The sequence below is a fragment of the Oncorhynchus kisutch genome, linkage group LG10 (assembly GCF_002021735.2).
Source record: "Oncorhynchus kisutch isolate 150728-3 linkage group LG10, Okis_V2, whole genome shotgun sequence".
NCBI lineage: Eukaryota > Metazoa > Chordata > Actinopteri > Salmoniformes > Salmonidae > Oncorhynchus > Oncorhynchus kisutch.
In genome coordinates, this window is record NC_034183.2 from 18,413,986 (window position 1) to 18,437,911 (window position 23,926).

General features: G+C 43.1%; 1 protein-coding gene and 1 pseudogene across 9 annotated transcripts; both read right to left on the reverse strand.

The window, feature by feature from the left end:
• On the reverse strand, positions 1-5,957 carry LOC109898763 (unconventional myosin-Vb-like; annotated as a pseudogene).
• mbd3b (methyl-CpG binding domain protein 3b) lies at positions 1,870-23,107 on the reverse strand. 9 transcript variants are annotated; one of them, XR_002256278.2, is made up of 9 exons: positions 21,529-21,818; positions 21,100-21,177; positions 19,064-19,223; positions 18,680-18,817; positions 18,462-18,552; positions 17,611-17,788; positions 17,313-17,456; positions 2,921-3,043; positions 1,870-1,980 (listed from the first exon to the last, which is right to left on the reverse strand). XR_002256278.2 is itself a non-coding variant. In XM_031833240.1 (8 exons), the coding sequence occupies exons 1-7, from the start codon at positions 21,636-21,638 to the stop codon at positions 17,318-17,320; spliced, it is 894 nt and encodes a 297-aa protein (XP_031689100.1). In that variant the 5' UTR covers positions 21,639-21,818; the 3' UTR covers positions 5,585-6,315; positions 17,313-17,317. The 9 variants fall into 9 exon arrangements, 7 of the variants coding, with proteins under 7 accessions (XP_031689100.1, XP_031689101.1, XP_031689099.1 ...); XR_004211170.1 differs by lacking the exons at positions 1,870-1,980; positions 2,921-3,043 and adding exons at positions 9,236-9,251; positions 16,031-16,064 and having other exon boundaries at positions 17,279-17,456; XM_031833240.1 differs by lacking the exons at positions 1,870-1,980; positions 2,921-3,043 and adding an exon at positions 5,585-6,315.
• Positions 23,108-23,926: the final 819 nt, after the last annotated feature.

Below are 23,926 nucleotides of genomic sequence, written 5' to 3' on the forward strand. Positions count from 1 at the left end.
TGATGTGGACACCAAGGAACCTGAAGCTCTCAACCTGCTCCACTACAGCCCTGTCGATGAGAATGGGGGCGTGCTCGGTCCTCCTTTTCCTGTAGTCCAGCGAAGTGCAGGATGATGAAGTCAGTGATGGAACATGCGATATTTGCAGAAGTGTGGACTTGGGTCATTACTCTGATGCTGATCATACAGCTTCCTAGCCCAGCTCTCCTCTGAGCCTTTAGGCATCTGATCAAGGAAACAGACACCATGGGGGTAAGGTTTTTCTGGATCAACATACATTTGAGAAATCCTTTGCTTTTTATATAAACACTTTGAAGATTGACTTTTAATAGAGCAATACTTTTTCTGGCAAGACTTGCTTTTTGGACTTAAGACAACAGTATATTTATCAAATCCACCGCAAAGCATTCTTGGCTTGCCAGTGCAAACAGTGATGATTCAGTATCATATCCTGACTACATTATTCATTGTATTTCAAGCTGGTTTGGACACATTAACACAAAGCAGACACAACACAATGTGGTCTCGATTGAAACCAGGACTGACCCTGCACTCCTCATCCAGCAGGCCCAGCTGTCCCTCGATGAGAGCGATGAGCGGCTGGATGTCACGGAACTCTATCCTGCTCCATGGCAGCTCCTCACGGACATACTCCTCCTGCTCCAACTGGAACACGTGCTAGGGAGAGGAGGAGACCAAGGGTTACTGAGGGGACATGAGGACAACGAGTTCATGGAAACAGACAGACACTAATATTTATGTGCATGCTTGCAGGTGCACACACACCACTTGGTGACTCTCCCTGTTGAATTGCTGCTGCAGTTTCTCATTGCCATAATTTATACAATTTATACAGACTGTACAAAACTGTTCCTTTCAAAGTTCTCAAACCTGCCAAAGACAAATGGACAAAGAGGGGAATATGTTAATACCATGTTGTTACTACAGTATTCACAATGTCACTACACAGGTATAAGACCAACCTAATGTCAAGTGTTACTCCCTGTCCTTACTACTCAGTTATTGATGTCCAGCACCCCAATAAATGACTAGGCCTGATCCCTCTGGGCAAAGAGGGCTGTGTTGAGTCCAGGTGAACACCTGACCGTACACATGCTTGGCCAGGGCGTCCCGGGCCTCCAGGGCCTGCTGACCGGGCATGGGCTTGACCAGCATGTCTCCCCCTACTGCCAGCCTGCGTTAGCACAGCCAGTGAGCCACCCACAGCAGCTTGGAGGACGCAGCCAGGGAACACTTCTCCCACTGATTATAGGATATTTGAGAGAATTTTGTGTGTTTCGGGAAATAATGTGGAAAAAGTTAAGAAAAAAATACAATGTAACTTCGATCACCAGGTCTCCCATTGGCCTGGATGTTGACATTGCCCAGGTGCAGAACAGCTGCCAGGATCCTGAAGAGCTCCATCTGCTGGTCAGGAGGCCCACCTGTAGGAGCACACATAGCAGCATGATCATACTGGATAGGACTATATGCAGAGTAAACATGTTAGCATAGATATGTGTATAGTGTAATATAGATGCTGTAAGCCCAGTATAGTGAATGCATTGCGAGTGTTCTGCAGATCTACTACATCATCAGTGCCTAGGATCTGCATGGAATCAGCACCACCTACAGAGATACACAACAAAACACTTACATAATGAACCCTTTCTGAAAAACACTGCTAGACCCATTGATGTTCACGTCTTCCCTGTTATTGTTGTAATAGGTTAATGAATTCTATGCAGTCTCACCGAGTTTGAGGACTCTCATCTCTGGCAGGTCTCTGGAGGCACACAGCTGGTAGAAGATGTTGTAGTTCCTCTCCTGTGACGCATGGAAGACGACTCGAGACTTCTCCAGCAGGTACGTCCTCAAGTTGGCCCCAATGATATCTCCCTTCCATCCAAAGCCTATCTCAATGTACTTCACAAACCAGCTACTGTTGTCGTTGCAGGTAGTCTTAGAATTCCCAATAGACTAAAGAGTAAAGGAGATAATCATAACTACAATAGATTACATACTTTTTGTTATTACCTTTACAACTGAATACTGCCACTATACAGTACACATTTTTCATACGCTTTTTCCAAAATTACACTCTTCAAAAAATAAAACCTTGAACAGCAGCTTTACAGGTTACTGCAGTGGGCTAAATCAGGGTCATGCAGAGGGTATTTTGGTAGTCTTAAACAAATCTACTTTGAAACAAAAGTATACACTTCACACACATGGTTATGGGCTTAAAAGAAGAAGACACCTGTACCATGTCAGATATAGAGTTGAAATGTATTCCATTTTAAGTTTGCATCCCAATATTATACTTTACAGTATATACATCACATAAGACTGAAATATATCAAAATGGCTTCACATAGAAACACCAGATCTTTGGTGTTTACATTTTTAATTATGAAAAATATTAATATTCCACCCATGAGGGCATTTAAGGTCATTTGATTGCAGGAAAGCAGAATTCATCACACATTCACACACTCCATGATGGGGTTGGAGGCCAGTACTCTCTCCTCCACACTGGTCTGCTCCGCCCACCATGGCAAAGTAACAAATGGTGAACTTAGCAGAGACCGTTTTCCCTGCTCCAGACTCCCCACTGTTTATAATGGACTGGTTCTTATCCTCTCTGCACACAGAGACAACTACACACTCAATAACCATTTCTATTTCCAGAACCATTTGTCACACAGGGTGAAGAGACTCGATCAAAGGCTCTCTTGTTTTCAGACCCAAGAACATCCATAAGTCACTCACATTTTACCTGTAGATCTTTACAAACAACAGCAACCCTCGCCCAAACCCCCAAAAAGCAGGCAAAACGGCAGTGTTTTGAAGTAACAAAGGGCATATAAAATGGAGGCCAAGGAGGGTGACCCCTGGCTCTTGACCTTTAACCCCTGACCTGGTCATGGTGCGGTAGGCCTCTTCTGCCACAGAGAAGATGTGAGGCTCCATGTCAGCCATGTCCTGCCCGCTCCATAGATGGGCAGCTGGTCATACGGGTTGAGAGCCACTAACACAATACCTGGAATGAATGGTTGGTGAAAATTACAGTGTTATTGGTAGAATGAAAGGTCCTGTAGGAATACAAAAAAAAAATTCTTCTCTATGACCTTTTAAACACAAAATATCAAGGACACATTCCCTCAGAAAAGCCTCAATTCATCGGGGCATGAACTCCACAAGGTGTCGAAAGCATTCCACAGGGATGCTGGCCCATGTTGATTCCAATGTTTCCCACAGTTGTGTCGCATTGGCTGGATGTCCATTGGGTGGTGAACCATTCTTGATACACACGGAGAAACTGTTGAGCGTGAAAAACCCAGCAGCGTTGTGGTTCTTGACACAAACCGGTACTCCTGGCACCTACTACCATACCCCGTTCACTCTGAATGGCACACATAACGACGAGACAGCCAACAACGACGAGACAGCCTAAAGGGAGGAGGTGAGGGCTCTCGGAGTGTGGTGTCAGGAAAATAACCTCTCACTCAACGTTAACAAAATAAAGGAGATGATTGTGGACTTCAGGAAACAGCAGATGGAGCACCCCCCTATCCACATCGACGGGACAGCAGTGGAGAAGATGGAACGTTTAAAGCTCCTTGGAGTACACATCACGGACAAACCGAAATGGTCCACCCACACAAACAGTGTGGTGAAGACGATGCAACAGCGCCTCTTCAAACTCAGGAGTCTGAAGAAATGTGGCGTGTCACCTAAAACCCTCAACACATTTTACAGATGCACAATTGATAGCATCCTGTCAGGCTGTATCACCGCCTGGTACGGCAACAGCGCCGCCCTCAACCTCAGGGCACTCCAGAGGGTGGTGCGGTCTGCACAACGCATCACCGGGGGCAAACTACCTGCCCCCCAGGACACCTATAGCACTGATGTCACAGGAAGGCCAAAAAGATCATCAAGGACAACAACCACCCGAGCCACGGCCTGTTCACCCCACTTCCATCCAGAAGGTGACGTCAGTACAGGGGTATCAAAGACAATCATTGTCTCAATTGTCTCAAGGCTTAAAAATCCTTCTTTAACCTGTCCCCTCCCCTTAATCTACACAGATCGAAGTGGATTTAACAAGTGACGTCAGTCTATGTCAATGAGGTCGCTCTTGCTGCTGGTGAGTCTCTGATCCACCTCTACGCAGACGACACCATTCTGTATACTTCTGGCCCTTCTTTGGACACTGTGTTAACAACCCTCCAGGCAAGCTTCAATGCCATACAACTCTCCTTCCGTGGCCTCCAATTGCTCTTAAATACAAGTAAAACTAAATGCATGCTCTTCAACCGATCGCTACCTGCACCTACCCGCCTGTCCAACATCACTACTCTGGACGGCTCTGACTTAGAATACGTGGACAACTACAAATACTTAGGTGTCTGGTTAGACTGTAAACTCTCCTTCCAGACCCATATCAAACATCTCCAATCCAAAGTTAAATCTAGAATTGGCTTCCTATTTCGCAACAAAGCATCCTTCACTCATGCTGCCAAACATACCCTTGTAAAACTGACCATCCTACCAATCCTCGACTTTGGCGATGTCATTTACAAAATACCCTCCAATACCCTACTCAACAAATTGGATGCAGTCTATCACAGTGCAATCCGTTTTGTCACCAAAGCCCCATATACTACCCACCATTGCGACCTGTACGCTCTCGTTGGCAGGCCCTCGCTTCATACTCGTCGCCAAACCCACTGGCTCCAGGTCATCTACAAGACCCTGCTAGGTAAAGTCCCCCCTTATCTCAGCTCGCTGGTCACCATAGCATCTCCCACCTGTAGCACACGCTCCAGCAGGTATATCTCTCTAGTCACCCCCAAAACCAATTCTTTCTTTGGCCGCCTCTCCTTCCAGTTCTCTGCTGCCAATGACTGGAACGAACTACAAAAATCTCTGAAACTGGAAACACTTATCTCCCTCACTAGCTTTAAGCACCAACTGTCAGAGCAGCTCACAGATTACTGCACCTGTACATAGCCCACCTATAATTTAGCCCAAACAACTACCTCTTTCCCAACTGTATTTTATTAATTTATTTATTTTGCTCCTTTGCACCCCATTATTTTTATTTCTACCTTGCACATTCTTCCATTGCAAAACTACCATTCCAGTGTTTTACTTGCTATATTGTATTTACTTTGCCACCATGGCCTTGTTTTGCCTTTACCTCCCTTCTCACCTCATTTGCTCACATTGTATATAGACTTGTTTATACTGTATTATTGACTGTATGTTTGTTTTACTCCATGTGTAACTCTGTGTCGTTGTATCTGTCGAACTGCTTTGCTTTATCTTGGCCAGGTCGCAATTGTAAATGAGAACTTGTTCTCAACTTGCCCACCTGGTTAAATAAAGGTGTTCTCAACTTGCCTACCTGGTTAAATAAAGGTGTTCTCAACTTGCCCACCTGGTTAAATAAAGGTGTTCTCAACTTGCCTACCTGGTTAAATAAAGGTGTTCTCAACTTGCCTACCTGGTTAAATAAAGGTGTTCTCAACTTGCCTACCTGGTTAAATAAAGGTGAAATAAAATAAAATAAATAAAATGTCAAGGAAAGAGCAGGTGTTCCTAATGTTTTGTACACTCTGTGTACATTGAAATTGCTCCAATTAACTTAACACTTAGTAAAGATGGCTTTGAGGTCATGACCATAAAGGCAGGAGCACCAGGAGCTGCATCTGTCCTATGGCCAAACAGAATCTGAAGAAAGACCCACACCCCCCCTCTCTTTCACTTCTCCTTCAACCTATTCCTACCATTCCTCTCTCACTATGTCCTTTCATCACACTCAGGTTGGGAAGGACACTCAGGTTGTGAAGAACAGCAGGCTCTTGTAGGAAGCTGAGAGCAGTGAGGTCATTCTCCCCCTCCAGAATATCAAGGTTCCCCAGAGGGGGGAGGCCAGAGGGAGGCATCACTGGGTACTGCACATCCTTGAGAGAGGAGTGGATGAGGGTGACATGAAATATTTGACATTAGCAGATGCTTATCACAGGAGGCTGGTGAGGGGAGGACAGCTCATAATAATGTGCGGAATACCATTCATTCCATTCCAGCCATTACTATGAGCCCGTCCTCCACAATTAAGGTGCCACCAGCGACCTGCGACGCTTATCAAGAGCGACTAACAACACATCTACAGTACAGTATAGCTGTTGACTGTGCGTGTGCGCTGATCTGCAGAAGTACATTCTCGTCTCCAGGGTTGTAGTCCTTGAGGAGCTTGGCTGATACCCACACTGCCTCTGGGTCAGGCAATCACACACGAGCACCCTGTTACAGAAATACACATTATCACAAATGTTGAGCTTATTGAATAAGAGGACACCTAGTGAAGAAGTGAGCGTGCATTGAGGGGGATTTCCTATACTAATGTTTACACTAGGTGGACAGACTCAACAGCCAGTGGTCCAACACACAGCTGCAGAGTAGAAATTGGAGAGGATAATTTGACATCACACAGGACACTATCAACTCTACAGTCTGTTATTACTCTATGTGCCTTTCCCTGTTACACTGCCAGGTGCCACCCAAGCAAGACATATGTCGGTCATTGTCCGTTCTCAAAATGAGAATACTGGAAGAGATGGAGACCCCGACACTCTCGAAAAATAGGATTTTGATTGTATTTTCATGTGTATTGTTGTGCTAAACATAGATCATCTGGAAAGAGACCTTGGTCTCAGCATTGACTCCCTGTCAAAATAAAAAGGTAAAAAATAAGAAAAAGGAATACATCCAAAAAATGCAAAAATATAGATGTTTTATTTTCTGCATCATGATGCCTAAAAGTTGCGTAAATTAAAGGTGAAAAACAGATGCCTAAACAAATGTTTAGGCATCAAGCCATAAAGCTACACAGTCTCTCTGAACAGTAGCCTACCTCTGCTATACAGTCTCTGAATGGTAGCCTACCTCTGCTATACAGTCTCTGAACGGTAGCCTACCTCTGCTATACAGTCTCTCTGAACAGTAGCCTACCTCTGCTATACAGTCTCTGAACGGTAGCCTACCTCTGCTATACAGTCTCTGAACGGTAGCCTACCTCTGCTATACAGTCTCTCTGAACAGTAGCCTACCTCTGCTATACAGTCTCTGAACGGTAGCCTACCTCTGCTATACAGTCTCTCTGAACAGTAGCCTACCTCTGCTATACAGTCTCTGAACAGTAGCCTACCTCTGCTATACAGTCTCTGAACGGTAGCCTACCTCTGCTATACAGTCTCTCTGAACAGTAGCCTACCTCTGCTATACAGTCTCTGAACGGTAGCCTACCTCTGCTATACAGTCTCTGAATGGTAGCCTACCTCTGCTATACAGTCTCTCTGAACAGTAGTCTACCTCTGCTATACAGTCTCTCTGAACAGTAGTCTACCTCTGCTATACAGTCTCTGAACGGTAGCCTACCTCTGCTATACAGTCTCTCTGAACAGTAGCCTACCTCTGCTATACAATCTCTCTGAACAGTAGCCTACCTCTGCAAAACAGTCTCTCTGAACAGTAGCCTACCTCTGCTATACAGTCTCTCTGAACAGTAGCCTACCTCTGCTATACAGTCCCTCTGAACAGTAGCCTACCTCTGCTATACAGTCTCTCTGAACAGTAGTCTACCTCTGCAAAAGTCTCTCTGAACAGTAGCCTACCTCTGCAAAACAGTCTCTCTGAACAGTAGCCTACCTCTGCTATACAGTCTCTCTGAACAGTAGCCTGCCTCTGCTATACAGTCTCTCTGAACAGTAGCCTTCCTCTGCTATACAGTCTCTCTGAACAGTAGCCTATCTCTGCTATAAAGTCTCTCTGAACGGTAGGTAGCCTACCTCTGCTATACAGTCTCTCTGAACAGTAGCCTATCTCTGCTATAAAGTCTCTCTGAACAGTAGCCTGCCTCTGCTATAAAGTCTCTCTGAACGGTAAGTAGCCTACCTCTGCTATACAGTCTCTCTGAACAGTAGCCTACCTCTTCTACACAGTCTCTCTGAACAGTAGCCTACCTCTTCTACACAGTCTCTCTGAACAGTAGCCTACCTCTGCTATACAGTCTCTCTGAATGGTAGCCTACCTCTGCTATACAGTCTCTCTGAACAGTAGCCTACCTCTGCTATACAGTCTCTCTGAACAGTAGCTTCCCTCTGCTATACAGTCTCTCTGAACAGTAGCCTACCTCTGCTATACAGTCTCTCTGAACAGTAGCCTACCTCTGCTATGCAGTCTCTCTGAACAGTAGCCTACCTCTGCTATACAGTCTCTCTGAACAGTAGCCTACCTCTGCTATACAGTCTCTCTAAACAGTAGCCTACCTCTGCTATACAGTCTCTCTGAACAGTGGCCTGCCTCTGCTATAGTCTCTCTGAACAGTAGCCTACCTCTGCTATACAGTCTCTGAATGGTAGCCTACCTCTGCTATACAGTCTCTCTGAATGGTAGTCTACCTCTGCTATACAGTCTCTCTGAACAGTAGCCTACCTCTGCTATACAGTCTCTGAATGGTAGCCTACCTCTGCTATACAGTCTCTCTGAACAGTAGCCTACCTCTGCTATACAGTCTCTCTGAACAGTAGCCTACCTCTGCTATACAGTCTCTCTGAACAGTAGCCTGCCTCTGCAAAACAGTCTCTCTGAATGGTAGCCTACCTCTGTTATACAGTCTCTCTGAATGGTAGCCTACCTCTGCTATACAGTCTCTCTGAACAGTAGCCTGCCTCTGCTATACAGTCTCTCTGAACAGTAGCCTGCCTCTGCTATACAGTCTCTCTGAACAGTAGCCTGCCTCTGCTATACAATCTCTCTGAACAGTAGCCTGCCTCTGCTATACAGTCTCTCTGAACAGTAGCCTGCTTCTGCTATACAGTCTCTCTGAACAGTAGCCTGCTTCTGCTATAAAGTCTCTCTGAACAGTAGCCTGCTTCTGCTATAAAGTCTCTCTGAACAGTAGCCTGCCTCTGCTATACAGTCTCTCTGAACAGTAGCCTGCTTCTGCTATAAAGTCTCTCTGAACAGTAGCCTGCCTCTGCTATACAGTCTCTCTGAACAGTAGCCTGCCTCTGCTATAAAGTCTCTCTGAACAGTAGCCTGCTTCTGCTATAAAGTCTCTCTGAACAGTAGCCTACCTCTGCTATACAGTCTCTCTGAACAGTAGCCTGCCTCTGCTATACAGTCTCTCTGAACAGTAGCCTGCTTCTGCTATAAAGTCTCTCTGAACAGTAGCCTACCTCTGCTATACAGTCTCTCTGAACAGTAGCCTGCCTCTGCTATACAGTCTCTACAGTCTACCATTAGCATAAAACACTCTTAAATGCTGTTAAAAATGAACGTCTGTCATCCCTTTCTGTCAGCTCGGATTACTCATCTTTTCAATCATCCCAGCTATCCTCGTAATGACAACCTCCTGGCACAAGATCCTGTGCACCACATACAATGTGGATCATTGCCAACCCGTTGAGCATGAGCTTATACAGCAGTTATGTGCCTTTCTATCACAATATTGACATGTTATGACATGTAGGCCAACATACATTAGCTGATCCAAACGGACTCACAGTAATGGACAGAAATGTCCAACATGTCTTTGCAACTTCACATATGCGCACAGACATCAATAACAATGAACTAACAGGGTTGGGTTTCACAATGACAACATGATATCAAATCAATAACAATGAACTAACAGGGTTGGGTTTCACAATGACAACATGATATCAAATCCATTTCTACCAAGAACACGTCAGTGAAAACAAACTGTCAATAAATGAAGTGTACTCAGCTACAATCAGATATGCTGGATCAAATGCTTACCGTGGTGTACAACTCAATAGTTCCAATCATAATCGTTTTTTTTTTGCTTTCTCAGACACGAAGCCTCTGTCTGCAAAGGCCCTGACCAAGTCCAGAGTAGATAGACTCCTAAGTCACTCCAACAGGCAGAGGTCTAAATCAGTTTGTGTCCTCTTCCCCTTCTATCATGTGTCCAAGCACTGGTCTGACAGGCTGAAATGAAAACCTCAGAGCAGCCAGGTTAACCGTTCATCTCAAGGAGGAGATGATTGAGATGGAAGGATTTACAAGCACTTTCTCTTCTATGGTCTCATTCACAACAGCAGTTAACCCTGAGCTGTGGAGGCCTGTCAGCACTGCAGGAACGCCTGTAGTATTGTCATCAATAAATATAGACATTGAACCAATCACCGACAAAGAAACTGTACTACTGTTGAAATACAGATACATTTTATTCAGTAACACAATCCAATTCAGTTCAGCAGTCAGCCTGCTGATGTGGGATAGGGATCGCATTGAGCTTGACATTTCATACATACATCAAACTTTGAGAAATGTAGGTAAATGTTCAAAGCTCATTTCATTTTCTCAACACTGAGAATCTTCACTTTTATTCAAACAAAAAAAATATTAGCTTACTGTCTGGCACCCAGTGAACAAGATTACAAAGAGGCAGCATGTGTTGTGGTGGCATTGACACATTATTGGAAACATTTCAAAAATATGTTGACTGAAGTCATGGCCATGGGAAAAATGTGCATTGGCTAGAAACACCAACATTAAACCAACAACTTCAGTGAGCACCTACACAGGGAGTGTTAAAAGTAATACAATCTACAACATGTAGCAGAGGGTCAGTGTGACTTCTACATAACTGTTGTACCCATTATAACTCAGTACAGTATGGCCTGACTCATAACTGTTGTACCCATTATAACTCAGTACAGTATGGCCTGACTCATAACTGTTGTACCCATTATAACTCAGTACAGTTTGGCCTGACTCATAACTGTTGTACCCATTATAACTCAGTACAGTATGGCCTGACTCATAACTGTTGTACCCATTATAACTCAGTACAGTATGGCCTGACTCATAACTGTTGTACCCATTATAACTCAGTACAGTTTGGCCTGACTCATAAGTACTGTACCCATTATAACTAAGTACAGTTTGGCCTGACTCATAAGTAGTGTACCCATTATAACTCAGTACAGTTTGGCCTGACTCATAAGTACTGTACCCATTATAACTCAGTACAGTTTGGTCTGACTCATAAGTAGTGTACCCATTATAACTCAGTACAGTATGGCCTGACTCATAAGTAGTGTACCCATTATAACTCAGTACAGTATGGCCTGACTCATAAGTAGTGTACCCATTATAACTAAGTACAGTATGGCCTGACTCATAAGTAGTGTACCCATTATAACTCAGTAGTTTGGCCTGACTCATAACTGTTGTACCCATTATAACTAAGTACAGTATGGCCTGACTCATAACTGTTGTACCCATTATAACTCAGTACAGTTTGGCCTGACTCATAACTGTTGTACCCATTATAACTCAGTACAGTATGGCCTGACTCATAACTGTTGTACCCATTATAACTCAGTACAGTTTGGCCTGACTCATAACTGTTGTACCCATTATAACTCAGTACAGTATGGCCTGACTCATAACTGTTGTACCCATTATAACTCAGTACAGTTTGGCCTGACTCATAACTGTTGTACCCATTATAACTCAGTACAGTATGGCCTGACTCATAAGTACTGTACCCATTATAACTAAGTACAGTATGGCCTGACTCATAAGTACTAGGTAAGGGGTTTATATGGACTACATTACAACAATAAGGATATTTTCTTGAGAACATGATCCAATGATTTTTCACTAATACTCTCTCCTGTGACTACCACAAGCGTTAGAATTTAGAGTGCATAATTGACATGTTAGTCATTTAGCAGACACTCTTATCCAGAGCAACTAGGGTTAAGTGCCTTGCTCAAGGGCACATGGGAAGATTTTTCATCGGCTCAGGGATTTGAATCAGTGACCTTTCGGTTACTGGCCCAACGCCCTTAACCCCTAGGCTACCTGCCACATTATCATCATTTAGGCAAGTATCTTGTTCCCTCTCACCAAAGCCTCTCACATAGCCCTATAAAATAAGCCAAAGTACCTTTAAAATATGGTCCATCTATCCCCATGGGAGTGCATTAGACACCCAGAAAGAAAAACCCATGGAAAAAACAGAATTCACTTCTAATTCAAAATATCCCAATTAATTTCAAACATGTTTTGGGGTGGGTTGACAACAACATGATCGTCACAATATATAACTCACATTCAGTAAAACCATAAAATGTCTTACAAAACAAAGACTGCATGATTGAACACTCAATTCATCATACTGTACGAAACCGATCTCTTTCACTCTGCCCTGCCAACATTTTATTTCCTGCTATCTTTTTCAAAAGAAAGCTAATTTAGCTAATAATCAATTTGATTCAGAATTCCTGAGTCCAAGTACTTTCATGGGGCTGGTGCCAGAAGAGGCTAAACAGTGGGCGAGGTGAACAGTAGGTAGGCAGAGCTTCAGAGGGGTAGCACGTGGAAGGGTATGGGCAGAAAGTGGGCAGTTCTTTTGGTTGGATTGGTACAGGGTTCCTGGTTTCATTGTCACTTGACAAGGAGTTGAAAAACCCATCCAGACTACTCTATAACACCCCATCTCCCTGGAAGAGAGGATGAAGACAGACGTTTGTTGAAATAGCTAAACAAATAATACAGATTGTAAATCAAATTATAAATGTGTCATATCATATCCCTTGGGTGGCATGATTTGCAGCTCTGAATTTAAAATACTGACATCTGTTGAGAAACTGGGGGGAGCCCATAAATGCTGTGGAAGCCTGAAAAACCCTCTCATTTTACAGATAAAATACAATTGTGTACAGGTGTAGACCTACAGCGAAATGTTTACTTCCCAACAATGCAGAGATAAAAGTAGAAAAATAAAAACATGAGGAATAAATACACAATGAGTTACGGTAACTTGGCTATATACACAATGAGTTACGGTAACTTGGCTATATACACGGGGTTCCAGTACCGAGTCCATGTGCAGGGGTACGAGGTAATGGCAGTAGATATGTACATATAGGTATAGGTAAAGTGACTAGGCAACAGCATAGATAATAAACAGTAGCAGCAGCAGCATATGTACTTTCAACAACAGGAGGCTGTCCGTCTACGCACTTTAAAGGTCATTTTAAACCAAATAGTGTCCGTTCTCAAAATACTGGAAGAGATGGAGACCCCGACACTCTCGAAAAATAGGATTTTGATTGTATTTTCATGTGTATTGTTGTGCTAAACATAGATCATCTGGAAAGAGACCTTGGTCTCAGCATTGACTCCCTGTCAAAATAAAAAGGTAAAAAATAAGAAAAAGGAATACATCCAAAAAATGCAAAAATATAGATGTTTTATTTTCTGCATCATGATGCCTAAAAGTTTGTTGTGCAGACAAATGCATAAATTAAAGGTGAAAAACAGAGCACAAATGTTTTGGCATCAAGCCATCATCAGTATTGGATTTATTCCTATTTTTCGACAGTCTGCAAGGTCTCTCTCATCTTTCAACAACACTGACACTGTGGCCTACCTCGCTATACAGTCTCTCTGAACAGTAGCCTACCTCTGCTATACAGTCTCTCTGAACAGTAGCCTACCTCTGCTATACAGTCTCTCTGAACAGTAGCCTACCTCTGCTATACAGTCTCTCTGAACAGTAGCCTACCTCGCTATACAGTCTCTCTGAACAGTAGCCTACCTCGCTATACAGTCTCTCTGAACAGTAGCCTACCTCTGCTATACAGTCTCTCTGAACAGTAGCCTACCTCTGCTATACAGTCTCCCTGAACAGTAGCCTACCTCTGCTATACAGTCTCTCTGAACAGTAGCCTACCTCGCTATATAGTCTCTCTGAACAGTAGCCTATCTCTGCAAAACAGTCTCTCTGAACAGTAGCCTACCTCTACAAAACAGTCTCTCTGAACAGTAGCCTACCTCTGCTATACAGTCTCTCTGAACAGTAGCCTACCTCTGCTATACAGTCTCTCTGAACAGTAGCCTACCTCTGCTATAAAGTATATCTGAATAGTAGCCTACCTCGCTATACAGTCTCTCTGAACAGTAGCCTACCTCTGCTATACAGTCTCTCTGAACAGTAGCCTACCTCTGCTATAAAGTATATCTGAATAGTAGCCTACCTCGCTATACAGTCTCTCTGAACAGTAGCCTACCTCTGCTATACAGTCTCTCTGAACAGTAGCCTACCTCTGCTATACAGTCTCTCTGAACAGTAGCCTACCTCGCTATACAGTCTCTCTGAACAGTAGCCTACCTCTGCTATACAGTCTCTCTGAACAGTAGCCTACCTCTGCTATACAGTCTCTCTGAACAGTAGCCTACATCTGCTATACAGTCTCTGAACAGTAGCCTACCTCGCTTTACAGTCTCTCTGAACAGTAGCCTACCTCGCTATATAGTCTCTCTGAACAGTAGCCTATCTCTGCAAAACAGTCTCTCTGAACAGTAGCCTACCTCGCTATACAGTCTCTCTGAACAGTAGCCTACCTCTGCTATAAAGTATATCTGAATAGTAGCCTACCTCTGCTATAAAGTATATCTGAATAGTAGCCTACCTCGCTATACAGTCTCTCTGAACAGTAGCCTACCTCTGCTATACAGTCTCTCTGAACAGTAGCCTACCTCTGCAAAACAGTCTCTCTGAACAGTAGCCTACCTCTGCTATACAATCTCTCTGAACAGTAGCCTACCTCTGCTATACAGTCTCTCTGAACAGTAGCCTACCTCTGCTATACAGTCTCTCTGAACAGTAGTCTACCTCTGCAAAAGTCTCTCTGAACAGTAGCCTACCTCTGCAAAACAGTCTCTCTGAACAGTAGCCTACCTCTGCTATACAGTCTCTCTGAACAGTAGCCTGCCTCTGCTATACAGTCTCTCTGAACAGTAGCCTTCCTCTGCTATACAGTCTCTCTGAACAGTAGCCTATCTCTGCTATAAAGTCTCTCTGAACGGTAGGTAGCCTACCTCTGCTATACAGTCTCTCTGAACAGTAGCCTATCTCTGCTATAAAGTCTCTCTGAACAGTAGCCTGCCTCTGCTATAAAGTCTCTCTGAACGGTAAGTAGCCTACCTCTGCTATACAGTCTCTCTGAACAGTAGCCTACCTCTTCTACACAGTCTCTCTGAACAGTAGCCTACCTCTGCTATACAGTCTCTCTGAATGGTAGCCTACCTCTGCTATACAGTCTCTCTGAACAGTAGCCTACCTCTGCTATACAGTCTCTCTGAACAGTAGCCTACCTCGCTATACAGTCTCTCTGAACAGTAGCCTACCTCGCTATATAGTCTCTCTGAACAGTAGCCTATCTCTGCAAAACAGTCTCTCTGAACAGTAGCCTACCTCGCTATACAGTCTCTCTGAACAGTAGCCTACCTCTGCTATAAAGTATATCTGAATAGTAGCCTACCTCGCTATACAGTCTCTCTGAACAGTAGCCTACCTCGCTATACAGTCTCTCTGAACAGTAGCCTACCTCTGCAAAAGTCTCTCTGAACAGTAGCCTACCTCTGCTATACAGTCTCTCTGAACAGTAGCCTAACTGTGCTATACAGTCTCTCTGAACAGTAGCCTACCTCTGCTATACAGTCTCTCTGAACAGTAGCCTACCTCTGCAAAACAGTCTCTCTGAACAGTGGCATAGCTCTGCTATAAAGTCTATCTGAATGGTAGCCTACCTCTGCTATACAGTCTCTCTGAACAGTAGCCTAGCTCTGCTATAAAGTCTATCTGAATGGTAGCCTACCTCTGCTATACAGTCTCTCTGAACAGTAGCCTACCTCTGCTATACAGGATCTCTGAATGGTAGCCTACCTCTGCTATAAAGTCTCTCTGAACGGTAGGTAGCCTACCTCTGCTATACAGTCTCTCTGAATGGTAGCCTACCTCTGCTATACAGTCTCTCTGAGCAGTAGCCTACCTCTGCTATACAGTCTCTCTGAGCAGTAGCCTACCTCTGCTATAAAGTCTCTCTGAACAGTAGCCTGCCTCTGCTATAAAGTCTCTCTGAACGGTAAGTAGCCTAACTCTGCTATACAGTCTCTCTGAACAGTAGCCTACCTCTTCTACACAGTCTCTCTGAACAGTAGCCTACCTCTGCTATACAGTCTCTCTGAATGGTAGCCTACCTCTGCTATACAGTCTCTCTGAACTAGAGGTCGACCGATTAATCGGAATGGCCGATTAATTAGGGCCGATTTCAGGTTTTCATAACAATCGGAAATCAGTATTTTTGGGGGCCGATTTGCCGATTTTATTTATTTAATATTTTTGTATACCTTTATTTAACTAGGCAAGTCAGTTAAGAACGCAATCTTATTTTCAATGACGGCCTAGGAACGGTGGGTTAACTGCCTTGTTCAGGGGCAGAACGACAGATGTTCACCTTGTCAGCTCGGGGGATCCAATCTTGCAACCTTACATTTAATTAGTCCAACGCAATAGCGACCTGCCTCTCTCTCGTTGCACTCCACAAGGAGACTGCCTGTTACGCGAATGCAGTAAGCCAAGGTAAGTTGCTAGCTAGCATTAAACTTATCTTATAAAAAAACAATCATAATCACTAGTTAACTACACATGGTTGATGATATTACTAGATATTATCTAGCGTGTCCTGCGTTACATATAATCTGACTGAGCATACAAGTATCTGACTGAGCGGTGGTAGGCAGAAGCAGGTGCGTAAACATTCATTCAAACATCACTTTCGTGCGTTTTGCCAGCAGCTCTTCGTTGTGCGTCAAGCATTGCGTTGTTTATGACTTCAAGCCTATCAACTCCCGAGATGAGGATGGTGTAACCGAAGTGAAATGGCTAGCTAGTTAGCGTGCGCTAACTTGAGGGACGGAAGCTATACTGTTACACTGGCAATACTAAAGTGCCTATAAGAACATCCAATAGTCAAAGGTTAATGAAATACAAATGGTATAGAGAGAAATAGTCCTATAATTCGTATAATAACTATAACTTCTTACCTGGAAATATTGAAGACTCATGTTAAAAGGAACCACCAGCTTTCATATGTTCTCATGTTCTGAGCAAGGAACTGAAACGTTAGCTTTCTTACATAGCACATATTTTACTTTCTTCTCTAACATTTTGTTTTTGAATTATTTAAACCAAATTGAAAATGTCTCATTATTTATTTGAGGCTACATTGATTTTATTTATGTATTATATTAAGTTAAAATAAGTGTTCATTCAGTATTGTTGTAATTGTCATTATTACATTAATTGTCATCATCCAATAATCGGTATCGGCGTTGAAAAATCATAATCGGTCGACCTCTACTCTGAACAGTAGCCTACCTCTGCTATACAGTCTCTCTGAACGGTAGCCTACCTCTGCTATACAGTCTCCATGTCCTCATTGCCTTCATTGAGTGAGTCGCCCTCACTGGCTGCTTCCTGCACATGAGCCAACATGTCCGCCATTAGAGCCTCCTCCAGCTTCTTCCTCACACTGTACACCAGCTCTTCCTGCTTCCTACACTCACCATGATGAGATAACATACAAAAACAACTGTTAGAAATATGGACTGCAATTTAGCTAAATAGCATGGGGAAACTCTTAATTACACAGATTCAATTATTCATAGCACTAATATGACTCTGGAGCTCATGTCCTCTCCTGTATGTACCTGATGTCCTCGTCAGTGACTATGAAAGCCTTGCAGAGGGGCTGGGTCGTGTTGAGCCACACCCCTGGGTTCTTCTCCACGGCTGCAGACAGCTGACCGGTGATGGGGGCTGCACTAGTGTGCAGGGCGCTGGCTATCGCTGACAGTAGAGTCTTGTCTGTACATCCAGGTCCAACTCCTGTAGGACAGACAGTATTCACAATCACAGAAGTGAGAAGACATTCAAAAACCTAATGGGAAATGGGGATTATACACTGTGTACAAAAGATTAGGAACACCTCTTCCCTTTTGCCCTCAGAACAGTCTCAATTGGTCAGAGCAAGTGTCAAAAGTGTTCCACACATGATACTGGCCCACATTGACTCCAATGCTTCCCACAGTTGTGACAAATTGGCTGGATGTCAGTTGGGTGGTGGAACATTCTTGACACACACTGGAAACGGCTGAGTGTGAAAAACCCAGCAGGGTTGCAGTTCTTGACAAACTTAAACCGGTGAGCTTGGCACCTACTAACATACCCCATTGAAACACACTTAAATATTTTGTCTTGCCCATTCACACTCTGAATACACTCTGAATGGCACACATACACAATCTATGTCTAAATGGCCTCAAGGATTAAAATCCCTTCTTTATCCTGTCTCCTCCCCTTCAGTTACACGGTTTGAAGTGGATTTAAATCAAATCAAATTGTATTTGTCACATGCGCCAAATACAACAGGCTATTGGGGTACCGGGTCAATGTGCGGTGGGATACTGTGACATCAATAAGGGATTATAGCCTTCATGTAGATTCACATGGTCAGTTCCTAATGTTTTGTAATCTCAGTGTACATGGCCCTTTCTCTTACCTTGCAGACCTTTAGGCAGGTCCATTGTCTTCACTAGCTCCTCTGCGATGTCAAACGCATTGAGACCACCAAGCTTCTTCTCCCAGAAAAGCTGTGGACAAAACAAATGCACATTAATTTAGTTTTGGTATCTCCTTAGTCAAAATAACCTTCAGGAAGAAAAGCATATAACCCAATGTAACTGCAGTTTCACCATACAGGCTAATGGCTGTGTTTACCTGTTTTGGCTGGTCCACAGCTTTCTGTGGATCAGTCTTGACTTTGTTGCTGGGGTGGTTGGTAACCTTGGTGACAGGCTGCTTAAAGATGGAAGCAGTCTGTCTGACGGGAAGTGATGTGTTCAGGTCTGGCTTGCCCTGGAAGACACTCACAAATAAACAGCTGACAGTGACAACCAACACTACGTAGCCACAGAGATGTTCCTCAAATACTAGATAATGCTAGATATATGTCAGTTATCCTTTGCACCCGGGGAAAGCCTTAAAACACTTTAAGCATTCTAATTTCTAACTGCTGGTTTGACAGCAAATAAGTGTGAAGTCATTTAGAAGAGTGTGTCCAACGTGTATGGAAATATTAATTTCAGGAGACAGCCCTCTCACCTTGGTCTGATTGTTGTTGTCATAGCGCAGTCTCTGTCTGTTCTTGTTCAGTTTACTCATGAGCATCTTCCCCGTGCGGAAGTCGAAGGAGCTGAGGTCCATCTGGTTGCCAAGGTAACGAGCCAGCTGAGGCTTGCTCCGAAACTTCTTCCCGGTTGGACTAGGAGAGGTAAAGGACAACAAACCACAGTGTAAGGATATGGACAACTGACCAGGGGATAGCAAAAGGAGAAAAGTAGCAAGATAGATCAGGAAAGCAACAAACAATCTGCAACAAACACATTTTATGCTGCAAACAAACTGTAGACATGAGAAAATGTAAAACAATCATGCAAGAGCCAAAACCGCAAAGGAGACTACAGACGGATGAACTATTCACAGACATCATTATTCATGTATAATGGTATGGGAATCAGAGTGTGAACAATGAGTCTTTGCATTAGCATTTCATTAATGTATTTAACAATCCATATTTTTATGACCGATTTAATGTGTGTAGCTAATTATAATAAACTATTTAAGCAGTAGAATAAGTTTTCATGTATTGCAGCATATTCCCAAATGTATAACCAATTCGCCATTAAAATTATAGACCTTAAGAGTTTAAGATGGCTTAACTGAAATAACTTATGTTCAATAAGGAGTAGTAGGGATCAACTATTGGGATACAATGTAACAGGGTGATCAAGTGCAATACATTTTGCAACATTTCCTAAAGTTCAATTGGAAACATTGTTTCATAGTTAATGTTCACTGGTCCTAGACAAAGTGGGCAGAACGGCACAGGCCCATTTTAATCTGCATCTTAAATCAGTGGACAAAGGCCTTGGTAAATTGCTATAATAACCATTTATATTACTAAAGAGTATCCATTTCTATGGGGCATACCTTTTTGAAAGTACATGGCAGCCATAACGGGAGTAAACAGAGAGAGTTTCTCAGTGATCATGTCCATAGATTTAGAACAGAAAGACTTAATGAGTCTCTGGCAACTGAACCGGTAGAACTAATGACCAGCCGGCTTGGGTAGCAACCCTAGATTTGTTTTGGGACTAGATCTCGTGGAATTATGAAATAGTATGAATAAATTCATCAAAATAAAAAGGTTTAATGAAAATATGTATATTATTTTAATATGTTGGTGTAACAGTATAGCTTCCGTCCGCACCACCGCTAACTAGCTAGCCATTTCACATTGGTTACATTGGTAACCCTCTTGTACACAAGTGATAATGCCACAAAAGCCGGTGCTGATATTATATTGGCACCCGGCCATCAACATCTCTAAAGGTGTCTGTATGATTCTCCGCCGAAACATTTCGTGCACATATTATGACGACATTTTGTTACGTTTTTGACTTTGCTGAGGGTTTTTTCGGCTGTTTGGTTACATTAAAAAAAAAATCTGGAGGGAAGCCGAAAAACGGAGCTGAAGTCTACGCCTCTTCGTCAGTGATTGGTCAACAGTAGGGATTTTTCAATGAAGTCTTTGTTGTCATTGAAAAGGAGACCACTCGTTTTCACGCAGTTTTTCATTGAAAAGTACTGCAGCAAATATATTTTAGTTAAATTTAAGCCTAACATTTAACAACTAAGATCGTCAAAATGTCCAAATTAATGACAGATATATTGAGTTACCTTTGATTAATTATAAATATTTTGAAACGTATAGTGGCTACAGCGTCTCAGAAAGGACAAACAGTACTATTGACACTTTTCTCGTTTTTCAAGCCAATTGTATTTTAAGTGAGTATGCGAGCACACCCGTTCGGTTCAGCTAGCGCCAGCTGAACTGAAGTATGCTGACGCCTTAACGACAAGATACTTTGCAGCATATCTATTTCAAATAAGTAGGCATATTAATGCAGTTTATTTTGATGCACGATGATTTTCTACAAATGGAAAACTTTGAATGATTACCAAAGTATGGAAACGTTCGTGCTTGCTGATAATTCATGTAAAAAATGTAGACAACAATTGCGAGTTTCGTGCGTGCATCACACCACAGAATGAAAATTCGGTATATGGTAGCCTACCACAAACTATACAACCGACCCGCCTCCCCCCTTTCTCGCCTCTGCTCCTCCTCCTCTTCTTCTTCTTCCTTACCTCGGCTAAAAAAAGAATAGCTTATGGTTTCTTGGTTGTTGCTCCGGTCATATAAAAGGGTAAGACTTGGCTATATATAGGTTATAGCATGGACCTAGATTCAGGCTAGGCTATTTGGAATGCGATCATTCAATAGCCTAAAATTGTTGCATTTAGGCCTGCTCCCTAGCTGATTGACAGGCTGTTAGGCCTACATAGGCTAAACATTGGTTTACAAGCTCCATATCCAACAATTTATAAGAGTAGCCTAATATCGGCTACACCCCTCCCCAACTTTCTGTCTCCTGGTCACAACCCCTCTCCCTCAAGTAAACCCATTCAGCCCTAGCCGTCTTGAAATACTGCCCGCTCAGTACCTATAATAATAGACATCGCTTTTCCCCGCAGACAAACCCGACTTTCTGGTCACTTCTTCAATTTGCCAGCCCTTGGGGAGAGCCGAGCAATCCCACCGTTTCTTCTCCATGTTCTCCCAGAGTTTAATTCCGTTGAAGTGTTCAGTGATTGCTCCTAACGTTATTATATTTGGGGTTAAAATTCGTGTTTTATACAAATAAGTCCATTAGGCCTACTATGTGACATACATCTAGGCTCACACACTTATCATGGTTCTCTCTCTCCCGATTTACCGTATCTCTTTGTCGTACAGAAATAAATATCCCTCCGCCGTAACCTCAGCCACATCACTACCTGTCTGCCAATGAGAGCTACATCCGCAATACATGTAGACTACACATTATTGCATCCTGATCCGATGACATAAATCATTGATTTGTCGCGTGCGGTAGACTACCGCATGTCACACAATTTAGCTCCAAACGTTGTGCATTATATATCCCCAAAATATCTACAGATGACCATAATATGATTTCACAACGTCAACAATGGAGATAATTTAGGCAAAGATTCATGTCACTGACTATAGGTGAAATTCGAGAATGCAGTGGAAGTCGTTTTCATCACGACAATGCTCACTTTTTATTCAGTCATTGGACAAAGTAGGCCTAGGCAATACAATAATTTAATGGAGTTTTGATTAGCTAGCTAGACCGACATTAATTATAGGAGTTGTCTGCAAATATTAGGTATAAAACAATGATCTATTAGATATCTCACGAATTATATAGGCCTACCTATGACTGCATTTGAAGGAGAATAACTGGTACTAACTAATAATAACGAATTACTCGTCCTATTTTGAATAAATGCATTGCTTTTCAGAAAAGTTAAACACTGCAACACCAATAAGAAAGAACAGTGTGTAACTACATTTGGAATCCCATAACACTGCCTACAGTTATGGTTTGCAGACACTCGAGACCACCGAAACGCCTCCCACACGAGAACCTAAACCCCTCGATGAAAAAAATATATTGTGCAACAATTCTTTGCTAACATAACATATTTTATGTCACAGACAGGAAAAGCAGAAATATAGCTTGGTATTCGTCTTCTTTTTTGGTTACTTACTCGTTTTTGTCCATCTCGCATACTATCTCGGTTTCTCTCTTTTCAGTCTGTGTTAAATCCCTTCTACCTTCTCCTCTTTCATTCCCCTCCCCCTTCGATGATAGAAATGAAAGACATTATCCGCGCAAAGACAGAATCGTTCCCAGTTTAAACCTGACTGGTAATAAAAAATCTAATTAAATCAAAGTTTACTGGTCGCGTACACTGTTTAGCAGGTGTTATTGCGGTGCAGCGAAATGCTTGTTACTAGCTCATAACAATGCAGTCAAATGTCAAACAATACTACAAAATAAAAAAGGCAAGACATCAAGAATGGCGGTACGAATCCAATTAACAACTCAAATAGCACTCCAGTAGTCAAAATGCAATCTATACATATGTACACCGGGGAATTTACAAGGTAAACTATATCTTGAGTTAGAATAAGCTATGAAGGTGATACAGCATTTGTGTGAAACGGGAAGTGAGTGGTTTAATGTTTCTATAACATGGAACAACATGGGACAGCAGTGTTGGCTGTAAAAGTGTGTGAGTGTGTAACTAAATGTGTTCCTGAGCATAAGGTGTGTGCGTGTGAGATAGCTTGTGTGTGCGTTTTGTGTGATATAGTGTGCATCAGGCAGCGTGGCCCAGTGATGCGTTGAGCTGTCCACACCACCCTCTGGAGACCCATGCAGTTGAAGGCGGAGCAGTTGCCATACAAGATGGTGATGCAACCCAACAGAATGCTCTCAATGGTGCGTCTGTAGAAGTTTGCGAGGGTCTTAGGGGCCATGCCAAATTTCTTCAGCCGTCTGAGCTTGTAGAGGCGCTGTTCACACCACAATGATGTGAACGTCAAAGGAACTTGAACCTTTTGATCCCATCCACTGTGGCCCTGTCGATGTGGATGGGGGCATGCGCCCTCTTTTGTCTCCTGGAGTCAACGATAAGATCCATCGATTTGTTGACGTTGAGCCCAAGGTTATTTTCCTGGCATCACTCCGCCAGGGCTCTAACCTCCGCCCTGTAGTTGTTGAGGATCTGCAAGGCGGCGGTGTTGTTGCCTACCCTCACCACCTGGGGTCGCCCCAACAGGAAATCTAGGATCCAGTTGCACAGGGAGAAGTATAGACCCAAGGTCCTGAGTTTAGTGATGTGCTTGGAGGTCCCTATGGTGTTAAAGCTGAGGTGTAGTTGATTAACAGCATTCTCACATAGTTATTCTTCTTGTCCGGGTGGGATAGGGCGATGTGCAGTGCAATGGCGATTGCGTCGTCCGTGGATCTGTTGTGGCGGTATGCA

What these genes read in the sequence shown, in the direction of transcription:
- mbd3b (XM_031833240.1), bottom strand. Translation starts at nt 21,638, where the DNA reads ATGGAGAAGAAACGGTGGGATTGCTCGGCTCTCCCCAAGGGCTGGCAA. An exon ending in CCTGCCTAAAGGTCTGCAAG is followed by an intron (nt 17,789 to 18,461) that starts GTAAGAGAAAGG and finishes TCTGTCCTACAG; the next exon opens with GAGTTGGACCTGGATGTACA. An exon ending in GTCACTGACGAGGACATCAG is followed by an intron (nt 17,457 to 17,610) that starts GTACATACAGGA and finishes TGGTGAGTGTAG; the next exon opens with GAAGCAGGAAGAGCTGGTGT.